The sequence below is a fragment of the Pollachius pollachius genome (assembly GCF_949987615.1).
Source record: "Pollachius pollachius genome assembly, chromosome: 4".
Taxonomy (NCBI): domain Eukaryota; kingdom Metazoa; phylum Chordata; class Actinopteri; order Gadiformes; family Gadidae; genus Pollachius; species Pollachius pollachius.
This window is the reverse complement of record NC_136937.1, coordinates 21,137,856-21,158,898: the sequence shown is the minus strand read 5'-3', so window position 1 is coordinate 21,158,898 and position 21,043 is coordinate 21,137,856. Positions and strand designations below refer to the sequence as shown.

The window sequence follows — 21,043 nt, the reverse complement described above, 5'->3', positions numbered from 1 at the left end:
CGTCACATAGGCCACGCCTACTCGCGCCAGGAGCCAGATGAGGTCAGAAACATAGGGCAGTCCCGAGTAAGATACGAGGGCCAGCCGTTTGTCGCTCCACGCATGTTCAATACAATTCCCCTCCTTTTGCTTCATAGTTACCATGCCGAAATACTTTAACAAATAAAGTGAGTTAAAAGCGATCCGGTTTGAACTACTTTCTTCAAGAACACGGCAGACCCCACCGTCAAGACTGTGGCTTCAAACATGTGCACGGAAGGAGGCCCCGTACTGGGGTTGGACTCCAAGAGGAAAGGTTCTGAGTTCTATGCCTTTATCCGTAGGTACCCTCGAGCAAAACGTCCCCCAACCCCTTCCTGCTCACTGATGAAATCTATCTAGAAAGAATCAAGGCAAATCGCTTCAGATTGAAGCATCTTCCAAATTACTAAATAGTTAAATAGTATTAAAGGTCCCAGATTTTCTAACATAAATATGAGTTACCCTAGCCTGCCTATGGTCCCCCAGTGGCTAAAACTTGCGTTCAGTGTAAAACGAGCACTAGGTGTTGAAAAAACGGAGGCTCAAGCGAGCTGATTTGGATCTAAACCCTCCCTCCCCTTTCTCTCCCTGGCCCGCCCAGAGAATTTGGCCCGCCAATGAGACACCACCCTGCGAGCGCAGTGTGCGTGTGCGTGCGTGCGTGATTACACACAGTGTTAGGGTTGGATTTAGTGATTCGTTTCCGTGATTCAGTTCGCCAAGAGGAGTGGTGCGTGAATCGTTCGTTCGTTCAGTCGAGTTTCCGGTAGTGGTGAATCGAATCATGCACGGTTCTCTGAGTCAGTCAGACTCAGCCCCTCCCTTGTTTGTTCGTTCAGTCAAGTTTCTGGTAGCGTTGAATCGAATCATGGAATGCACGGTTCTCAGACTCAGCGCCTCCCTCGTTCTCATTCTCAAACGTCAACATTACAAATTTAACCAAAAGCAGCGGGATGGGGGTGTAGTTGATTATTGGATGTTTAACATATCAGCAAGATAATAGACTTGATTTAGCAATGATGGTGGGGGTCCCGGGTGTTTTAGGCTCTCATTAACAGAACCCTGTGCAGCCCAAGACTAAATCTAGCTGCCATAATTAACGCTGCCTTCAAAACGAGAGCTGGTTAATTGTGAAAAATGCATTAAACTGTAATCAGAAAACGCGGTTATATGCTAAAGACCCTGTGGTATAAAGGCTGGTACGAATTTCTAATTACAAATATGTACTTATAGACCGCGATTCCCATTGAAACGAATGGCACGGTGACTAGTCTTCACAACGAGAGCTGGTAGGTTGTAAAAAATGAATTAAACTGTAACCAGACAACGCGGTTACATGCTATTTTAATGACCTCGCCGGTGACATAACGATGTCCAGTCATAAGTACTTGAAGGAACTTTAATGTAACAAACCAGGTCACTGAAACCCGTAACCAACGGCAAAAATCCACACTAACAACAGGTTACCCGGGCAACCCCCTAACCCGGTCTCTTCAACGTGCAAGCCCCCACCCTCCTGTTCTCCCAAGGCCCTCCCCCAGCTGACCTGATGAATCGCCCCCCACACTGATTGACAAGAAGAACATTCCAATGCATGCACATAGAAACTCTGGCATAATGGACAACGAAATACAATGCAACACATAACACACAAACTCTAGAAATGTCCCAGGGTCACTACACTATAGACCCTAGAGTATCTGGTATAAAGGCTGGGACGAATTTCAAATTATAAATATGTACACTTTATGTTGAAAGTATACCGTCGCGATTCCCATTGAAATGAATGGTGCGGTGACTAGTCTTCACAACGAGAGCTGGTAGGTTGTGAAAAATGTGGTATAAAGGCTGGGACGAATTGACAATGTTAACAGATGGCCAATGTGAATAAAAGATAGCTCGCTCACTAAGCCCATTTGTTTTTTCCCCAAGAAACCGGTTGATTTCTGTCTCTCATTGACTAAAATTCAACGACAGCGTCCTAGACTCAGTCCTAGAACAGCATACGATTGGCTGGCTCTCGTGAGTCGTGACGTCTCTCAGTCGGTCCCTCCTCACCACTCACACAGTGAGTAAACGAACTGTCAGCGAGTCAGAGACTAATGGGTCTGGGAGGAGTCGAGTCTGAGAACGAACGAGACGAACGAGAGAGAGGAACCAGTTCGGTTCGTTTGTCTTAAAGATTCGTTCATTCAAACTGATTCGTTCGCGACCGAGCCATCTCTACTTGTGACCCGACTGTCCATGTTATTATAGACCATGGTATTTGTCTCGTTTCCATAAACAGGCCATTACACCAGTTATTCAAAACCTAATGTTGTGATTCCCTCCACTGCCTACAACCCAGCCAAAAGTTATGTTATTCGCTCTTTCGCTATCATTTCGGTCGTCTGATGTGGTGTAGTCTCTTGCTCTGGATCGTCTCTAAGCAAAGCAGCGAGCTCGAGAAACAATGTGAGACAAGGCAGTATCATTCGAGACACAATGTTTATTCAGATCAACAAAGCATACCTACAGATCGTCCAAGGGAGATAACGCCCCTGACTAATTATTTCAGTAAAGTAGCCTATACGAGCAGAAAAGTGGCACACGCGGTTTGCGCGCCCTTCTCCGGTGCAAGCATGTTGGTCGCTGTTTCAGACCCTGCATAACGCTGCTTATCTAGAGCTGCAACGGCCTCCCGCAGCAGCTCCGCTCCGTCTTTTCCGCCATTTTCACCTTATTACTATATAAGTCAACCCAGTCAAACCTGGCACAATGCTAGGCATAGAAAAGAAAGTGCCAAGTGCTAGGTCGTGGATGATCAGCTGGTCTGACGAGGAAGTGACGTAGTTCCCGCCCAGACGCGATTGGCTGATGCGTTTTGCAAAACGTTTTGCAAAATCTTTTGCAAAGCGTTTTGCATAATCTTTTGCAAAATCTTTTGCAAAGTGTTTTGTGGATTGAAATGTCATTTGAATTTTGCAACACACAGAGCGTGGCGAAGTGCATTGCAATCACGGGGACGCTATAGCTTTTCAATTTGAATAAAGGAACTCAAAAATTTGACAGTTCTATTTTTATTTTTATTAACTTTTGCAAATTTTATTGAGGATTTCATTGTCACTTTGCATATTAAAATACACTTTGAATAACGTATTTACAAATTGCATTATTAAATTGCATAATGAATTGTCAATTGCATAATGTAATGACTTATTGAACTGCAAATTGCATTCCCATTTGAATTTTGCTACATATATGCTTCCATAGAGAACAGCCAGCTCATGATAAATACTTTTTTCTTTTTCAATTTTGACGACTTTTGTAGTACTGTGTGTAGCCACACGTTTGGCCCTTCTGAACTTAAACACGCAGTTAATTTCCTTTCCTAGCTCCTTTTGTTTATGTTGTTAGCTTAGCCATGTCATTTCACGTTGTCAACATTGGATACATGGAGCAGAACATAGTGGGTCATATGTCCGATGCTTTTTGGAAATGTTTTCTTCATAAAACGTGCCAGACAGATTTTGTATACATTTTATCCCTTAGTAATTAGCTACATGGGTATGCCGTCTTTCAGAACCTTTCATTACCGGCACTAAAGAGAGAAAAAAGAGTGCATCCTCATTGTACCCAGCACTTCTGAAAATGCACTTCCGAATGCGTCGCTGTCCCCAGCACATTTCAAACCAAACTGATGCCCATGCACATCATAGATTATATACAAAAAAATAAGACTGAGGCAATAGTGATAAGTGTTGACGCTGAAAAAGCATTTGATTCAGTTAATTGGGTTTTTAGAGTGTTAGACAGGCTCGGCCTTCATGATACAATTATGAAAACTATACAGGCACTGTATAACAATACTACGGCCAGAATTAAAGTCAACGGATATTTATTTAATAATTTTACCCTAGAAAGAGGCACCAGACAGGGCTGTGCATGGTCACCCTTACTTTTCGCGCTCTATTTAGAACCATTGGCTCAAAATATTAGACAAAACAAAGATATAAGGGGAATTTCTTAGGGCCCTATTTTAACGGTCTGAAACGCAAGTGAGAAACGCCAAGCGCAAGTAGCTTTTTGGGAGGTTCTATGGCAATGTTGCTATTTTACCGGCGCAAAAATGACTCTTGCGCCTGGCGCAAATCTAAAAAGGGTTGGTCTGAAGTAGCCTAATTACCCGTAGGTGTGGTTTGGGTGTAACGTGCAATAAACCAATGAGAGTGCCAGGTCCCATCCCCTTTAAGAGCCATGAGTGCATTTGAATCTGATGAGTTGATATTTTGACAGCACGTCTGCAGTCTCCGATGAGACTGATGCACATGAATTTAAAACTTCAAATGGCTCAGTTTATGGCCAGATAATATGGCCTAATTCGCACATGGAATAAGGTTTTCTTCCACAACTTCAGAAATACCTCAAGAGTCCTCAAATAATGGCATTTGCATTTCTGAATTCCTAGACAGGGGTTGTTGAAATAGTGTCGTGAGCTGGGTTTGCACAGCTCGTTTTTTTCCACAGCAACGATGATAGTAACACCTGGATGGTGCCTTTTTAAATGCGTGTGCATGTTAAGTGCTGTACGAAGACACGGGGAGCCTTCTCCATAGCCGGAGAGCCTGTCGGAGACCCTCTCCGTAGCTTTTGTGCGCATCCAATATTTTTTAACTATCCGTCGCCGCCATGGACCTATTGGTCGACGCAACGGAGACGGCAAGGGCTGTGATTGGTCCTCTAACAAAATCATTTCCTGAATCACTTCTCTGGTTTGACTTTGCACCTTAATTACTTTGTACATTGTTTACTTTGCACCTTAAGGACCAATAAAACACCAAATAAGATTTGAAATGCTTTGGAAGTTTATTTACAACACTGCTTACATCAGGGGTGTCAAACTCATTTTGGTTCAGGGGCCACATACAGCCCATCTGATGTCAAGTGGGCCGGACCAGTAAAATAATGGCAAAATAACCTACGTCAATTCCAAATCTTTAGCTTTGTTTTTCAGTACTATGCTTTATCATTTAGCCTACATTTGTAGCCTACATAATCACGGATCACAAGGATCTATATTAGCACAACACATTTATTCACAGATAGGCCGATGGAATTGAAATACAATGAATTTCACATTCATTAACAACTGGTTTATTTTTATAGTTGAGATGAGTGAATACATTTTTACATCTGAACACCTGAACCAACTCGCCACACTAAATAAACTCAAGTGGGAGCTATGAAGAAAGCTATCATACTACCTTGAAAATGTAAATGTGCACATATAAATGAAATAAACATACATACAGTGGGGCAAAAAAGTATTTAGTCAGCCACCAATTGTGCAAGTTCTCCCACTTAAAAAGACGAGAGAGGCCTGTAATTTTCATCATAGGTAAACCTCAGCTATGAGAGACAAAATGAAAAAATAAAATCCAGAAAATCACATTGTCTGATTTTTTCAGAATTTATTTGCAAATTATGGTGGAAAATAAGTATTTGGTCACCTACAAACCAGCAAGATTTCTGGCTGTCACAGATCTGTAACTTCTTCTTTAAGAGGCTCCTCTGTCCTCCACTCGTTACCTGTATTAATGGCACCTGTTTGAACTCCTTATCAGTATAAAAGACACCTGTCCACAACTTCAAACAGTCACACTCCAAACTCCACAATGGCCAAGACCAAAGAGCTGTCAAAGGACACCAGAAACATAATTGTAGACCTGCACCAGGCTGGAAAGTCTGAATCTGCAATAGGTTAGCAGCTTGGTGTGAATAAATCAACTGTGGGAGCAATTATTAGGAAATGGAATACATACAAGACCACTGATAATCTCCCTCGATCTGGGGCTCCGCGCAAGATCTCACCCTGTGGGGTCAAAATGATCACAAGAACGGTGAACAAAAATCCCAGAACCACACGGGGGGACCTAGTGAATGACCTCCAGAGAGCTGGGACCAAAGTAACAAAGGCTACCATCACTAACACACTACGCCGCCAGGGACTCAAATCCTGCAGTGCCAGACGTGTCCCCCTGCTAAAGCCAGTGCATGTCCAGGCCCGTAGGAAGTTTGCTAGAGAGCATTTGGATGATCCAGAACAGGATTGGGAGAATGTCATATGGTCAGATGAAACCAAAATAGAACTTTTTGGTAAAAACTCAACTCGTCGTGTTTGGAGGAGAAAGAATGCTGAGTTGCATCCAAAGAACACCATACCTACAGTGAAGCATGGGGGTGGAAACATCATGCTTTGGGGCTGTTTTTCTGCCAAGGGACCAGGACGTCTGATCCGTGTGACGGAAAGAATGAATGGGGCCATGTATCGTGAGATTTTGAGTGAAAACCTCCTTCCATCAGCAAGGGCACTGAAGATGAAACGTGGCTGGGTCTTTCAGCATGACAATGACCCCAAACACACCGCCCGGGCAACGAAGGAGTGGCTTCGTAAGAAGCATTTCAAGGTCCTGGAGTGGCCTAGCCAGTCTCCAGATCTCAACCCCATAGAAAATCTTTGGAGGGAGTTGAAAGTCTGTGTTGCCCAGCGAAGGCCCAAAAACATCACTGCTCTAGAGGAGATCTGCATGGAGGAATGGGCCAAAATACCAGCAGCAGTGTGTGAAAACCTTGTAAAGACTTACAGAAAACGTTTGACCTCTGTCATTGCCAACAAAGGGCATGTAACAAAGTATTGAGATGACCTTTTTTTATTGACCAAATACTTATTTTCCACCATAATTTGCAAATAAATTCTTTAAAAATCATCATCATCATTTTCTAGATTTTTTTTTTTTCATTTTGTCTCTCATAGCTGAGGTATACCTATGATGAAAACTACAGGCCTCTCTCATCTTTTTAAGTGGGAGAACTTGCACAATTGGTGGCTGACTAAATACTTTTTTGCCCCACTGTAAAAGTTATAGCAGTGCATGAGCAATGAGATTAGGCAACATAAGATCAAACAGTTTTGTAGGCTACTGAATGATATACTGCACAATATTTATTGTCTTTTAACATGAAACCTGAGTAAACTTATATTCAAAGATCTGTATTCATCAGAGTGCAAACATTTCTGAAAGAGCATCACAAGAATTAGGCCCAGGCCTACTTGCTGATTAACTTTTTTTTTCTCACTGCAGTCTATTTGCTGCTGCTGGCTCCTGAAACTTGGCATCTTTTAGCCTTTACGAGTGCATCAATATCAGGTGTCAAATCCTGAGTAGCAGCACATTTCACAATGTCATTCAAGTGTGTGTTTGTTAACCTTGAGCGGTGCTTTGTTTTATTTAGGTTCATTACAGAGAACACCTGTTCACAAAGATAGGTAGTCCCAAACATGGATAAAACCTTTGCAGCCAGGGATGATTATTTGGGGTACCCTGGCAAGAGATATTGATAAAATGTGTCCAAACCCACGGACGCAAATTTCTCCATCATATTGGTATCACACTGCAAGTCAATTATCTCGAGTTGGATGTCAGCTGGCATGTCACAAGGCTTGACTGTAAATGGCGAGCGAAAAAATGGCAAATTTCTTCTCTAGTTCACTGAAGACCTGAAACCTCCGCTCGAACTCCTGCAGCAATCCTGTTATCTTGTCTTTGTATTGATCCATATCAGCATTACGTCCGGTCGCATGCACAGCTGTTAGACATGGGAAATGGGCGGTGTCACCGCTAGATAGCTGCATCTCCCAGAGTGACAGTTTTAACTTGAATGCGCGTATGCTGTCGTTATACCGAGTGACAATTTTTTTGCGGCCCTGCAACATTTTGTTACAATTATTCAGGTGCTGTGTAATATCCACCATAAAGGCAAGATCCTGCACCCACTGCGGACATTTAAGTTCCTTCACTGGGCTACCCTTTTTCTCCATGAACTGTCCAAATGAACTGTCCAAAAGAAACGCTTGAGCACGGCACCTCGGCTTAACAACCGTACTTCAGTGTGGTATGGTAGGCCAGGCTGTCATTATCTCTGAGAAAGTGTCAAACTGACGATGATTCAGACCTCGCGCTCTGATGAAATTTACAGTTTTTACTACCACACTCATAACATGATCCATTTTTAGCGTTTTGCAACACAGCGCTTCTTGATGCAAAATACATTGAAATGCCCAAAAATCTTGTCCCCCATTTGCGGTCTGTACTTTCTCTCGGAATTTTGTCACAACGCCTGCCTATCTCCCGACCATTGAAGGTGCGCCATCTGTAGCCAGGCTGACGGCAGGGGACCAGTCCACTCCAACCATGTCCAGTGCTCCAACGAGAGAGCTGAATATGACATTCGCTGTTGTAGTGTCCTTCATAGGCGCCAACTCAAGGAACTCCTCTGTGATTTTCAAAGTTTCAACACCCCGAATAAATATGGCCAGTTGAGGAATATCTGTTACATCAGTGCTCTCATCAATTGCAACCGAAAAAGCAATAAATGACTTAATTTTGTCATTAATTTGGCTTCCCAAGTCTCCTGAGAGCTCTGTTACCCTATCTGTGACAGTGTTCCTCGACAGACTAATGTTGGCAAAGGCAGATCACTTTTCAGGGAACACAACTTCTGCAGCCTTCAGCATGCATGTTTTCACGATCTCACCATCAGAAAATGGCTTGGATGCTTGCACTATCTTGTGAGCAATAAGGTAGCTGGCTTTCAATGCTGCATCACTGACCTTGCGGCTGAAAGTAAAAGTAGACTGCTGTTTCTTCAGACCAGCTAACAATTTGTCTATCTCCTCTTTCTTAGTTGTCCTTTCAAATGGTGATATTTTTCATTATGAAGAGTCTCATAGTTGCGCTGAATGCTATGTTCTTTGAGCACTGAAACTTGCTGATAACATACCAAGCACACTGCTTTTGCATTCACCTCTGTGAATAAATAATTCTCAGTCCATTTTTCCTGGAAAACTCTGCACTTTTCGACAAAGACATGTGGCATTCCTTCCTTTTTTTATTTTGGCTGCTCCCTAGTGGCTGGAGTGAGCATTTTGTTAATTTCTTTAAAAAAATCATAACTCATCACAGCAATGGGCTAGAGACTTACTTTTTTTTTTTGACATACTCAGAATTGTATGCTCTACAAGTCGTGGGCCTGATCAAATAGTCTCGCGGGCCGGGGCCGTATGTTTGACACCCCTGGCTTACATGGTTTGTAGTCAACATATAAGATAGATCGGGCGGCGATTTGCATTGTGTATCCAACATCCCGACGGAGAACTGCTGAGGGGTCTCTGTAGTTACGGAGTCGGAGTAGTATACTTTGGCTAAACGGTCCGGGTGGAACTCCGAATTCAAGTTTTAAATTCCGCATCGCAAAGCAAGCCTTTAGATTTGCCATATTAACGCTATGTACGCCACATTTACGAACCGCGGTACACCTCTGTAACCGCACCGAAGTGCCTGTACCGTGACAGTTCGCTACAATTACGTGTACCGTTACACCACTAATATTGGTGCAACCAAAATATAATGCTCAATGGAAATCTATTGAAGAGAAAATGAATCCATGGGTGAAATGTAGTCTAAAAATGTGGAAAACTATCAAAAAAGAATATAAATTAGAAGGCGATATTATGTTTCTTAAATGGTGTGCATATGACTCAGACTTCATTCCTAACCAACTGGACAGTAGATTTAAGGACTGGACACTTAAGGGATTGACAGCTTCATGTAAGGTAATGAAAGGAGGAACAATGCTTAGTTTTGATTCACTCAAAGAGAAATACCTTTTGGAAAAACAGGATTTCTATCGGTATCTGCAAATGCGGCATTATGTTAATATGAAGATGAAAAACATGTTGGAGATAAATGTAAACTTGATAGAAATGTTTAGGAAAGCATACAACTCTGATGTTAATGGGAGAATAATTTCATGTGCGTACAAAATGCTGTCAAATCTTAAAATTAAGGATGAAAAAGGACAAATACTTATTGAACATTCTGTTGGTTGCAGCTAAAAAGGCTTTAACCAGGAAGTGGTTATCGCAGGAGAGCCCAACTCTAAATGAATGGATGGACATCACAATGGACATTTACAAAATGGAAGAGATAACAGCATTTTTCAATCATAAAACAGAGCAATTTACCTCATACTTTAAAAAGTGGATTCACTTTGTAACTAGGGATATGAAATAACTCCTATTTTTCATGGTCGAATAATCGATGGGTGGTATGAACGAATAATCGATTATTCGACGTGTGCCGACATTCGTCGTCGGCAAGAAATCACGGTATCTTAAACGCAAACAACAACTACCTGCTAAGTAGTTCCATTCAAATTGTCTGTTCAGCCTTCAAAATGAGAACTGGTAAATTGTGAAAAATGCATTAAACTGTAATCCGAAAACGCGGTTATATGCTATAGACCCTATAGTATCGACTGAATCGCGACGGTCTACACTTTCAACATAAAGTATACATATTTATAATTCGAAATTCGTCCCAGCCTTTATACCACAGATACTCTAGGGTCTATAGCATATAACCGCGTTGTCTGATTAATTCATTTTTCACAATTTACCAGGTCTCGTTTTGAAGAATAATCACCGCGCCATTTGTTTCAATGGGAATCGCGACGGTCTATACTTTCAACATAAAGGGCCCTATCTTGCATCCGGTGCAATTGACTTTCTACACTGACGCATGTGTCGTTGCTTGTTTGCAACTGGCGCAGAGCATTCTTTTCCATCCACCGCCACGCGCCTGTAAATTAAGAAATGATCTTGCGCCCCAAGGTGCGGTTTGGCGAAAGGAGGAGGCGTGTTCTGGTGCAAACGTTCCCTGGTGCTATTTTGCAGTTTCAGAAAACAATTGCGCCACAAACCAGGAAATACCTGGTTTAAAGTCAGTGGCGCGTTGTCCAGATGCTATTTTAAGGGCGCATGCATAATGTTGCTTGTGGACCTCGCGCATACACTTTGCTTCTCTCATCTTCCTAGCCACACATTCTTGGTAAATTATTTGGGAAAGAACAGCTGATACAGCGGTAGTAAGTTGTACTTTTAAATCAATGCATCTGCAAACACCGTACAGCAAACACATATTTTCTTGACACAGACATTGTGTACAAGCCCATAACTTTTAGGATTGATGAGTATTTGATCGTGAGAAAACAGTGTTTTACCGCGAGTGAGTGTTAAAAAGAATAAATGAATGCGGGCGCGCCTGTGTGTATGTGTAAAATAATCAATGAAAGTGGGCGCGCGTTGTGCGTCCATCGGTTTAAACACACGCAAACTAAACACATAACGCATAATACAGTCGATGGCAATGTACATTAACAAGGGGACACATACATATTAGGAACACAAGTCGATAACGATAATGCATACAATACTGGCAAGAAACGATGTTTGTTAATGTATTGCGTATATCATTAAATAGAACCACAGTTACCGCATGTCGTGTGTTAAGTTTTCCTTGCCAAAATTTATTTGACGACTCAGTGTTTCTGAAGTTATGGAAGAAAACCTTATTCCATGTGTGAATTAGGCCATATTATTAGGCCACAAACTGAGCCATTTGAAGTTTGAAATTCATGAAGTTATGCATCTGTCTCATTGGAGACTGCAAACGCGCTGTCAAAATATCAACTCGTCAGATATAAATGCGCCCATGCTCTTAAAGGGGATGGGAGATGGCACTCAAATTGGTTTATTGCACGTTACACCCAAACCACACCTACGGGTAATTAGGCTACTTCAGAACAACTCTTTTTAGATTTGCGCCGGTAAAATAGCAACATCGCCAGCACACACAGAAGATATGATGAATAATGTGGAAATGTTTGACACTACAAACCAATAAAAAATAAATTACAAAAAAAAAAAGGCACCAAATTACAAATTTATGTTTCTATTTGACTACATATATGACCCTCTTTCAATTCAGATTCCTTTCTCCACCGGTGAAATTCTCCTTTAATTGTTCTTGCTTTATCTGCCAAGCAGCCAAAAAAAACGAATGATCCATGACCCAAGTATTTGGATTTCTGCAGCATTAAGCAGCACACGTCTGTGTTTGTAGGTGTACTTGCTAAATCAAACCTTGAATCAATTTTTTTAATTTAATTTGAAAATGTTATGATGGTTGATAGGGATGTCTCGATACCACTTTTTCACTTCCTATACCGATACCATAGCTTAGGCTGGCTGCCGATACCGATATCTATCCGATACATTGTTTTACTCTTGAACAAAAACTACTAATAAAAAAATATATGGAACCCCTTTGCTCATGATTGCCGATATGCCACCTTAAAACATCTCACTAAAGAAAAGTTGAATGGTTTAAATCAAGTGAAATGATTTGAACAGAGTTCAAAAGTTTAAATGGAGTAAACAATGAAAACATGCACACATTAAAAAAAATGTAAATGGTTGGAAACATAAAGTGAAGAGTTAAACAAATAACTAAATGGTTAAAGTTTGAATACATTTGAGATAATATATAGAATAGCTGAGCTGTTACAGCTGATAGTTTGAAATGGTTGAATCAATTGTGTGCGCTTATGTGTATGCAATGCATGCGTGTGTGTCATCACTTGTAGTAACCAGGAAGTGTTGACACTATTCTTTCACATCTAGATAATCGAGATAAGATCATAAAACGATAAGGCTTGTACGGTTGGACTCCTTGTAGTGTCTTTCATATGGCATATCGTTTGTGTAGATATGACGTGAAAAAGATTGTTTACGTTAGCATTTAGCTTCTACCGGGAGTACATTGGATATGTAAGAAGCAGCTAGCCTCTAACCTTATAAATGGGGGTCCCCACACAAACGCCCGATTTATAATAATCATATTTCCAATTGATTAATAATTTTAATCGATTGGACATCCGCGACGTTGGAAATGGTTAGCTTTTATGATCGCCAAGCTTGTGGCTATCACAACAGCTGTGATCCGCTCTAGCCAAGGTTGGTGCGTGTGACGTGACAGCGCATGACGACGCCTCTCCTCAGCAACAGCCGTGGAGAACCGTGCAACAGCCAGGCCGAGGCTGTTGTACTTTTTTCTTCTTTAAGGTTGAAATACAGCCACACTGGTGACATGGTTTTTCAACAGCTAGCACTCATGTGGTAGCTCTTATTGTTATCACCTGACATGCTGCGCGGATCGGATCATATTTCTTACTCCCCTCCGATATCGGACCAATACCGATACCGTGGATCAGATCGGGACATCCCTAATGGTCGACTAAGCCGGTAATTGTTGCCACCTGACCAGTCTGTCTTGACGAGGACTGTGGGAACTATGGAGGAGGTGTCCACACGGGTCGGCCTAAACCGGATTTAAAACAGAGAATCTGAGCATGATTTGTTTTCCACTGAAAATAATTTGTATTTTCTTCTTGTAGAAGCAAAGGAAATACTACAATAACATTTAACAGTAGGACGTACATTTGTTTGTGTGGCGGCGGGGGGAGTTTAAGATTATAAACACACTATTAGCACAACAACACCGCTAACAGAGCGATAAGACATATTTGTACCGTTCCCTGCTGTTCCGTTAGCATGCAGCTGACGGCTCACCGGAGTGAAGCCTCCAGAAGAAAACTAATACAATTTGATAAAAACATTTGCTTCCTCGCTCTTCGCCCTGACAACCGTTTACCTAACGGGAGTAGAATGCAAGAATAGAGACAAGTAGGAAAGAGGCGGCGAATTGTGTCGATCTCTCGCATATCTAATTAACCACTGTCAACCGACCGCAATGTTGCCCCTGATGACAGCGGAGGCAGCACACACGCAGTTGGCGGTAATCTCAACCGTTTGCCAAGGTATTTTTTTTACGTTAGTATGCTTTCTGGTCAGATTTTTATTGAAAAAGAAAGAGGCAACCATTCCGATCAAAAAGGTCTATTTGACAATTGTCAGCTGCTTACTAGTGTGTAATATTATTGTTAAGAGTAGTGGAATATGGGAAACATGTCAAAAATGTATTTTAAATACATGTTTGGATTAATGTTCAGACTACTCATTTACCATATTTATTTTAAAGAAAAATCGTTTTAAACCCATTTGGTTCCATTGTTTGGCCTCTGAGGTGAAAGGTGGAATATAAGGTATCCTTTCAATGGTGTTATACAGAACAACATGAACATATTGGAGGGAAAAACCAAAGTGCCATGGCGGTATTCACAGCACATCCCCAAAACCAGTCTACAATACTTTCACTCACAACCCCGCCCAAGTTGTCTTTTTTGGAGGGGTTTTGGTTGGGTTTTTTTAACGGAGGAGTGTCAGCACCTTGGGGGCCAGTCCAATAACAACGACGGGGGAAATATCGGGACGCTTCAATTAAGTGTTCGCTCCACAGTCCTCTTTCACCACCCTCCCACTCCCTCGCCCTCTTAAAGGCTGACGTTTTTGAAATTGTAATTTCCCGACATGATTGATGGCTGTAATACGCAGCGCCACGCGCAAAAGTACCGCCGCTGTAGCGGGACCCCGAGGGGGACGGGGGGGAGGCGGACAAGACCGCCTTTGTGGTGCGGAACTCTTTTGCTAACAAAAGGCAGGGTGGGGGGGGGAGGTGATATGGCTGCAGTTTGGGCTGCGTTCTGCAGAAAAACAGCAACATTAACGTTGATTCGCGGCATAATTTGACACAAGAAAAAGCAAGGCATGGTCCTGTGTTGTATTATTATATGTAGTATTGCGATATGGCAATCAGACTAATTACTTCACGACTAATTAGACTAATGTCTATCAGCTTGTTAACTAATAGGTGCCACAAGCTAATTCGCTGAACCAAAGTAAGCATCTTTTGTGTATGTTTCTCTCTTTGTGTGTTAGCCTGAATGTTTTCCTGCTACCACTGCCTAAACCGACGACATACAGGCAGGCGTTCACAAACATGCATTGCAAAATAAAAAAGGCAGAAAAGCTCTCCATACGTTTTCGAGCAGCCTCAAAAGTGCCTGGGCTGGCTGTCAGCTGATCAGGGGGAATGGGGAAAATACAATAAAATAAACCGAACCCTCCTTTTACCGTGAAAGATGTTGAATTATATATGACTGGTCTACACTCTTTAAACGGGCCTTGGCAGAAGAGTGGGCCAACTGGGTCGGGCAGGTCGGTATGTTTCTGTACAATACTCCCACCTGGTCCACCACCACCACACATTCTCATTCCTACTAGAAGTTCTTTACATTATAGGCTTGTTCCTTATCACCACGGTAAGATGAAAGCTCAAAGACCATAGCGCAAACAGGATGTATTGCATATCAAGCTATATGGCAAATTTATACTTTGCTAATAATTTGCTTTTCTTATCACCAGGTGAACATATGCCTTTGTTATAGCAGTCGGTCGGTCGCACACACACACACACACACAGTATGTGAGTCGTTATTTTTCATCCCTGTACAATCCTGTGTGTGGGTGTCTGTGTGTGTCTTCATGCGTGTGTGTGTGTCTGTGTGTGTGTGTCTGAACAGATGGACTCTCAGCTGCAGGTATACATTGGCGGTGGCGGGGGGGGGTGTGAGAGGAAGGGAGGCTCTGCCCAAATCTCACTCAATCCATTACTGCTACATGGTGTCACACACACACACACACACACACACACACACACGCACTGCTCCCTGGCAAATGAAAATTAGCACTAAAGGAACGGATAGATCCACAGAGGACAAAATGAGGAGGACTTTTCCGAAAGGGACAGAGATAGAGAATAGATTTGGAGAAAGGGATGGAGGGAAAGAAATAAACACAGAAATAGAGAAAGAGATAGAACGATAAATAGAGAGACGGAGGTGGACAAAGGGTTGGGGAGACAGAGAAGAGTAAGAGAGAGGGCAAGAGAGCGAAATATACGGAGCAATTGAGGGAGGTAGAAAGACATAGGCAGAGAGAGATACATAGACAGAGAGAGACAGAGACAGAGAGACAGAGAGAGAGAGAGAGAGACATAGAGTTAGAGAGAGAGAGAGCCATTGCGTGCACTGATGGACCGACTAATTGAACAGTGTGCGGAGCGATCGCAGAAAACTAACAATGGAATGAAATGAAAAAAGGGAAAATAAAGGAGAAGTGAAGAGGAAAAGAGCTGGAGTCAGCAGAAGCTACTGAGGGATTTGGAGAGGGTAGGATGTGTGTGTGTGTGTGTGTGTGTGTGTGTGTGTGTGTGTGTGTGTGTGTGTGTGTGTGTGTGTGTGTTGGTACGTGTGTGTCGGCTCTCTGCTGCAGAGGACAAGTGCCCCAGGCAGATGGCTGCGCCCTCCCTCAGCCTTACTGGCTCCTCCACATTCTCCCACCCATCCATTTTCCGTCACTCCCATTCATTTCCCTCATCAGTTTTTAACCTCTTTCTCTGTTGGTCTCTCTCTCACTCTGTCTCTGTCTCTTGTCAAATTCTCTTAAATTCCACATCTCTCTTTTTTGCATGTCTCTTTCCCTCCTCGTCCTCTTCCCTTCCTCCGTCTTCTCTTTCTCCCCGAACTGGTGTCCCCATCTCTCTCCATGTCTCTCCCTCAGTCTTTACCTCCATCCCTGTGTCTCCCTCTCTCCCTCATTATCCGCCTCTCTAGCAGTCTTCCCACCCATCTCCCAACCTCTATCCATCGTCTTTATCATCTCTTTATCCATCAGCAATCTGTCTCCATCAGTCTCTCTCTCCCCCTCTCACTCCCTGCCTCTCTCTCTCCTGCTGATTTCTTTCCGTACCAGAGTGACAGATGCAGGAGGTTGGCAGATAAACCAGGAACAGGGCTCCAGATTCTCTCTCTCTCTCTCTCTCTCTCTCTCTCTCTCTCTCTCTCTCTCTCTCTCTCTCTCTCTCTCTCTCTCTCTCTCTCTCTCTCTCTCTCTCTCTCTCTCTCTCTCTCTCTCTCTCTCGGCCCAATTCCTATTTATAGGGGCAAGATTTGGAAAAACAATCCCTCTCTCCTTCACCTCCCCCCTTCCTCCAATCCTCTGCTCTTCTCTTCGGTATCGAAGCAGGGCCACTTGGATAACACGAGAGGACGCATCAGTTGGGAATAATGCCAAGAAAAATCCATCTCCTAATATTCAACGATTTTCACATAGATAAATGTCTGTGAGGTCACGATGTATCGCTAAAAGAGGCAACACGATGGTGATGGAGCCTATGGCCCACTGATGGAAAACCTTGCATTTGCAGTATGATACATTTTATCAACTGGGTGTCGGTGGCGACTCAGTTGGGATCTTTGGGAACAATTGCTCCTCATCACCAACCAGCGCCACAGAGGAAAAAAAAAGACATCTTTGAGACGGCCACTTTAATAAAAATCTAAAAACTTCACTTTGTTCACAGCATGTACCGGTTTAGTCTAGTGAAGACAATCGTTCAATCCACTTTGTTTCTTCTTCGTATTATATAGTAAATACTCCTTTTCATTGATTCACTCAACGTATGAATTATTAATGAATTCATTATTTCAATTAGGAAGAAGTGCAACAGTTAGCAGTAAGCATGCGTTAGCACATAGCAAAGGTCAAGTCAGCGCTGTGCCCGCTTATGTCATTGCGTCTGTGTCGACTTCATGCTACTCTCTAGAGTGTTAAACCTTTTTCCAACAAAAGAAATACAGTTCCCAAGATAACCTCTACCCCCCCTCCCTTCTCCCCCCGTCAACCCAGACATCGTCCAATCACGGGACCAATGGGCATCACATGTACTCACCATCTTCATCATCATCATCTTTGTGTCCTCCTTGCCTTCGCCGACTTCTTCTATGGCTAAAGACGTCGGGGTTGCTGCCAGGCCCTTGGTCGGCCCGGAGTGGGAAGAGGTGATGTCGCTCCCTACGTCGTCAACGATGCAGGCTTTGGCCGTTGTTTCCATGGCGACCGAGTTGGACATTTTCATGGCAGGGTCTTTACCTGTAGTCGCTCGTCAACGGCAAGGTTGCCGAGATTCTGAAAGAATGAAATCATATTAGAATAATTGGACTGGATGGTATTTATTTGTCGCAATTTAACATTTGGAGTGCAGTTGTGAGAATAGTACGTATTTAGTTGTGTTATTTAATCATTAAGGAAAATTGAAATAAATATGTTACATCATTGCAATATTCATGGCACTTGATTATAAAACAGCCTTTCTAAGTATTTATACTATGAAGAAATACTAAAACAAATTTAGTAAAAATCTAAGATTAACATCTTTATTTATGATGTAAAAAATTTGGTTGATCATCATTTTTATATTCTCTTGATGATCCCAGAACATGAGTTTAATAAGATAATTAAACTGAGTACCGTCTGATAATGCCTTCAGAGAGATGTGTGTGTAAGTGTGTGTTGATTTAATTTCAGGGGAGTTATCTGTTCTTTACAACCCTAATGTGCCACAGACCAGGTGCTTGTGGATTAACCCTAATATTCAGAAATACACACACACTTTTATAAAGACATCTGGCACATGCAAGCTCTGATTTATGAGTTAATTAAAGAAGGATTCATCAGGAACTCCAAAAGTGCGCACACACACACACCCAGCCCTCATTGGTCAGCACTTTGCCGCTCTCGTGTGTGTTTGAACGTCAGTCATTCCTAGGCTGATTTGCGCAGACAGCAAAAAGAGTCGTTTTCCCGCCCGTTTGATAGCAGCGTAGCGAAACAGTCAGCTTTTATCTTCCTCCTAGAAAGGGCTGATGCTGTGATACAACTTATTTCACAAAGATATAGATAATTTTACATTTACATACATATATATATATGCACACATATAATATACACATATATACACATAGATACACATATATATACATACATACATTACATACACACACACATATATATATACATACATATATATACATACACACATATACATACACACATATACATACATACATACATACATACATACATACATACATACATACATACATACATACATACATACATACATACATACATACATACATACATACATACATACATACATACATACATACATACATACATACATACATACACACACACACACACACACACACACACACACACACACACACACACACATACATATATATGTGTATGGGGGTCAAATTCTTCTTCTGTGACAGAGTAAATGCAGCTTCTTTTCACAAGAACCTTACACCGACTCACCTCTACGTTGCCATTTTGAATGCGCTAACGGCTAAAGCCCAATGCACAGAGACCGCGGAGATCGGTTCATATATGTAGCGTGACCCAAAGAAGAGATAGAATTGCATTGTTTTCATTTAACCTTCATAAAAGCAGGAAGGTACATTGAGATGCAGAATGCCTTCTTCCAGGACATCATGGCCAGGTTTAAACGGAGCAAAGCACATGGAGCACGACCGTAGCAGTGTTGTGTTTCTGAGCAGGCTTCGAATAAGTCTATTTAAAATGGGAATTCCTGCCTGTGGTTTTTTGCCAAATTGCATAGCCTTCTCTCTCTCTTTCGAACCACAGTTAATCAACCTGCCCATTAAGACACACCAAAATATTTATCAAAAAATATGGATTTTAAAATAGACAAATAGCAAGGCCAATTATATTGCTTTCCAACTGCGGCAGTTGTTTTGTGTGTGTGTGTGTGTATGTGTATGTGTGTGTGTGTGTGTGTGTGTGTGTGTGTATGTGTGTGTGTGTATTTGTGTATGTGTATTTGTGTGTGTGTGTGTATTTGTGTGTGTGTGTGTTTATATGTTGATGTGTGTACATGTGTTTATGGGTGTGTGTGTGTGTGTGTATGTGTGCATGTGCGTATACGTGTGGGTCCGCCCATCGAACACAGGGGAGTTCAACTGCTGAATTTCAACGAACTGTCAAGACTCGAGACACGAAGAGAGACGCCGGCTGGCATTTTATATAACTTTCAAGAAATAAAAGTACTTGGGAGGTTTACTACTCCCAGGTCCTGTATATTTACCATCTGCTGCGGACGCCTTCCATGCGAGAGCAACATTCCCCTGAGAGCGTTGATATGTTTTAAAGATTCAAAGATACATCGGCCACATATTATTCCACTTCCTTCTCGCTCCCTCTCTCTCCCTCCCTTTGCACTCCGTGATGGATATCTGCCTCATCCCCAAACAAATCAGTCCGCCTTTTCTCCCCTAAACACACACACGCACATGCACACACACGCTGGGGGAGTCCGGGCAGCTGGCTGTCAGGAGGAGTTTGGCCTTTGAATATGAATCCTGGTGTCTGGCCGCTCTCCGGCGGTGATAGTAATAGGTCTGTGAGCTGCTCTAAAAGAGGGGGGAAGGCGGCCGTGTTGTGCGGCTTCCACATGCATAAGTAATACGGAAGGATTAACACCCCAAAATTGTAATTGTGAGGTTTGAAATGAATAGTATTTTTTTCCTGTCCCAGCCCTTGGCCGGCACCAGTCTTTAAGGCTGTTCATCGGTCGTTATGCAGCCTGTATGTGATTATAAATAATGAGCATGGCTCTGTGCCCCGGGAGAGAGGTTATTATCGCCCGGCGCAACGTTGAGCACGACATGAGCTAGACGCACACTTCTTTTCTCTCTCTAAAACACACACACACCTGAAGGCGATCTACTGGTGCAGTTTGCTGTGGGCGTTGAGGTGGGATTTGGCGGGCAGTCTGGCCCATGTCCCGCTCAGACGCTACACAACACAGGCGGCAGCGGGGCCACCGGTGCAACGCTTTGACGTGCTCATGGTCCACGCCAACCTGGGCAGGGGAGGGGGAGAGGTCAGAGGTTAAGAGGTCGTTAGGGGCATTGGAAGAATGCGTTTGTTGGGGAAGGGGTCAGAGCATGGAACAGTTGTCACCCAAAGCGTTGGGTGAGTATTGCCCAACAGTGTGCATTGGCCTTAAGACAAGTGCCTGTAAGTGTGTGTGTGCACACACATATACAAGTTGAACGAATAAGAAGGATTATGTGTGCTAAGAGCATTAGCACAAGGGTGTGTGTGTGTGTGCGTGCATGCGTGTGCATAAGAAGCTGAGTGTGTCTGGGTTGTCAAAGTGCACGTGTTGTCTGTAAAATTCGGTGAGAGGGTGCAACTGTGTACCCACGTTCTGCGAGAGTTGGCTTGCGTGTGTGTGCGTGCACATGTCTG

The 21,043-nt window shown here is 42.8% G+C and overlaps 1 protein-coding gene across 1 annotated transcript in view; it reads right to left on the bottom strand.

Moving 5' to 3' along the window:
* The window catches only part of LOC307074492 (R3H domain-containing protein 1-like), a 75,777-nt gene extending 55,198 nt beyond the window's left edge, over window positions 1-20,579 (bottom strand). The window contains 2 exon segments of the mRNA XM_079734660.1: window positions 17,652-17,887; window positions 20,502-20,579. Coding sequence (XP_079590786.1) covers window positions 17,652-17,837 — 186 coding nt within the window. The 5' untranslated portion in view covers window positions 17,838-17,887; window positions 20,502-20,579.
* Between the last annotated feature and the right edge of the window lie 464 nt (window positions 20,580-21,043).